General features: G+C 36.6%; 1 protein-coding gene across 1 annotated transcript; it reads left to right on the top strand.

Moving 5' to 3' along the window:
* Nucleotides 1-1373: 1373 nt before the first annotated feature.
* Nucleotides 1374-2754, top strand: apoc2 (apolipoprotein C-II). The gene is made up of 4 exons (XM_077721082.1): nt 1374-1476; nt 1642-1700; nt 2211-2370; nt 2436-2754. Exons 2-4 carry the CDS (start codon nt 1652-1654, stop codon nt 2524-2526), a joined length of 300 nt encoding a protein of 99 aa, XP_077577208.1. The 5' UTR covers nt 1374-1476; nt 1642-1651; the 3' UTR covers nt 2527-2754.
* Nucleotides 2755-3290: the final 536 nt, after the last annotated feature.

Below are 3290 nucleotides of genomic sequence, written 5' to 3'. Positions count from 1 at the left end.
CATGGTAACAAAGACTTACGTAATCGAAGTACTTTGTACCCAAGAGCTTCATATTTTTGGGTTGCAGAGATTTTAGAGGTTTTGCATGAAAAATGTGTGGAAAAGAACAATAAGTTTTAGCTGTGTAGGTGGATAGATTACCATTAAGCATCGCTAACACCTTCTCCGTGAAAAGAAAAAATTACCCTCTCCTATACCGCTAATGGCCTCTCGAGAAAAGTAAGTACAGAATGAGATTTTACCAGCTTAGGTAGTGCTGAATGGCTGACAAATGAGGCATTCATTCATTCAAACAAAACAATTTGATTGATTTATTTTATGTTTAAAGAGTTCAATAAGCACTGAACTATTGATATGTGAACCATTGTGCTAGAAAATATTTTTCTATGCCAATAAACCATTATGTCTTTCCTGAACCAAATCATTAAAATTCTAATGGTCTCATTCACTTCAATTAAAAAATGAGTCATTTCACTTGTTGCATAAAGCAGTTTGACTCGGTGGACATCAACATAGTACATTTAAATGTGTGGGAAATATATATACCGTGTGAACAGATGGCAATATAAAGACTTAAGACAATTGCCGTTTATACTCCAATCACCGGCAGTTTCAAAAAGAAAACGGGCTACCTTTCTCTGATGTCATTATACCACTGGTCAATTATATCTTTCTAAATGATGAGAACTAAACTGATCTTTTGTACTGCTGAGTCAACAATGTTCAATGTCTTCCTTGGATTCCTTTGTATGAGTGTCAAATCTAATCTTCCTAACCTCAATTTTACATAACTTTAAATGGCCCTTGTGACGTGTTCATCACCCTATCGACTAGAGTCCAGCTTCACAAGACTTCTTGTGACACATCATGAATATATTTGTAGCTTTTATGTAAGTCATACGAAGAATAGTTAGAAGCAGGCCAATGAGTTGCAAAATTTAGAACTATGGCTTTAAATCACCAATTTAATTAAATTCAAAAGGGAAATTGATCATTTTAACCTTAAATACAAGGCCAAACGCATCATATCTGCTACACACTTCATTTTCTCTTTCCCTACAGATTTAACAATGAGTACAATTACTGATCTTGTTGCCTAACATTTGTACGGAAATGCCTTTTTATTTTTTTTTCCTTTTAACAAAGACCACATAAACAGGATGCCATTAATATAGAAAATGATACTCATATGGTCACTGTAAACCCTATTGATGTAGTTTCAAATGCCAGTTGCCTTCTTAGCGGCCTCCTCCATGTGGTCAAACAGATTGTGTGTTTCAATCAACACATAATGCCACGCATCACAGACTAACAATCCTGGGGTGGTTGATGACAGCAACACAGTTTTATCTCCCAAAAGACTGTACTTTGGCACCCCGAGTGACAAGTCAACACATTGCTAACTCTATATAAACACAGCAGGACGGCTGAGCATCCGATCCGTTTTTCATCATCACACTTCCGCAAGGGAATACAGTGAGTACTCTGATATTTATTTGAGCAAATCATATGTGCTGGTACCAGGTAATATCATAGTCATTAACTGAAACGGTTTTTAGACGCTTGAGTACAAAGACAATAGGAGATGGGTCATATCACACCCTAGTGGATAACAAGTCGAAATGTTTACTGTGTTTTCAGATCCATCATCATGAACAAGCTTTTGGTTTTAACCGTGCTGCTTTCACTTCTAGCTGTCAGTAAGTGGACACTTTTACCATGCGAAAAAATGACAAAATAAGCAGTGGAACCTCTAAAGTTATAAACTGATATAGTAATCAAAGTGTTTCCCCTTAATATAACGTAACGAGATCATAACAGAGGTTTTTTCGTAAACAAGTAGAACATTTATGGGTCTCTAGGTTAAGAACCACTGAGAAAATGGACTATAAATCAAGTATGGAAGGGATAGTTGATGGACTTTACAAGATTTCAAGCTTACAACCTGCTCATAAAACTGCCATATTGTGTGTCTGTTTTAATTCGATTCAATACACGATGGAAAAATGGTCTATTTCAATATAAATCTGTATTATTATGACAAACTTATGCTAAAATAGCTGTAAATTCAGTCGTTAGGCACAATTCAGTTTTTGTGACCTATTTTTTCTCAAATGACGATACAACTTCATGAGGTTCCACTGTTTAGTTGATGTATTGATAACCCCAATCTCCAAAGTCCTTATGACCCCTTTGCCATTGCCACACAGGCACGGAAGGCTTTCGGATGCCGAGGCAGGTCACAGATGAGGAGCAAGGTCCCCTCACCATGATCTCCGAAACAATCAAGTCCTACTACAGCAATGCTGTGGACACCGTTAACGGTTATGTAGATGCCATCAAGGGCCTGAAGATTGAGGAGAAAGCAAAGTAAGGTGTCAATGAGTGTTCTCGGAAGGCATACAAAATATGCCAAAATTCTATTGTTTCTGCAGGAATCTTTACACGGACACCACCACCATTTTGGGAACCTACTCTGGCATCTTCCAGGATCAGCTCTATCACCTGGTTTACAATCAACAGTAAACAAGAACTAAATGTGACTTAATAGCCTGCCAGCAACAGCAATTGCTGAAAGTAAAACAGAGAAACATCTATTAAAAAAAAGGACTTCAAGGAGGACTGGCACAAATGAAGAACACTTTTTAAACCGGCCTAAAGGAAAATCGTCAAGAATCCTCAAACCAAAACACGTTCTGACCACAACTACTAACTATCTCTTGAAATATTAAAATTATTTATACAAAACTGCCACATGTTTGCTGATTTGTTCAGGTGTGTACTGTAATAACCAAAACCTTAGATAACGGTCTTCTCTCAGTATCATAATTAATTGCAATTATTCAATTTCAGTGTAAATTAACAAATTAAAACAAAACATTTGCGATTGGCTTGAACAGCATGCATCTATTTTTCAACAAAGTACACTTAACAAGTTTAAAATAAGTCAACACAATCGAAAAACTAAGTCTTATTCCATGGAAGAAAACTGCCACAAAACTACAATTTATTTGGTCTCATCTAAATGTATTTACAAAATTGCCTGTTTAGTTGACAAGAAAATGCCTTCAAGGCTCACATATTTGTTTTGAATCAGGGGTCTTTGATTAAAGAACATGCGGGGGAAGTGTACAATGGTAACATATTAACTCCAGCAACACAGAACTGGGCAAACTTATTTACTCAATTTGTCATTAAGCAAATTGGAAAACGTGTGCCCACTATTCCTAACCTTCACTGGGCAGGGTTGATGACCCGCTCAATCTGACCTGCCAAGAATTAGAAATTAC

Source organism: Stigmatopora nigra, chromosome 7 (assembly GCF_051989575.1).
Source record: "Stigmatopora nigra isolate UIUO_SnigA chromosome 7, RoL_Snig_1.1, whole genome shotgun sequence".
Lineage (NCBI taxonomy): Eukaryota > Metazoa > Chordata > Actinopteri > Syngnathiformes > Syngnathidae > Stigmatopora > Stigmatopora nigra.
Note: the sequence above shows the minus strand (reverse complement) of the source record. Positions and strands in the feature narration are given on the sequence as shown.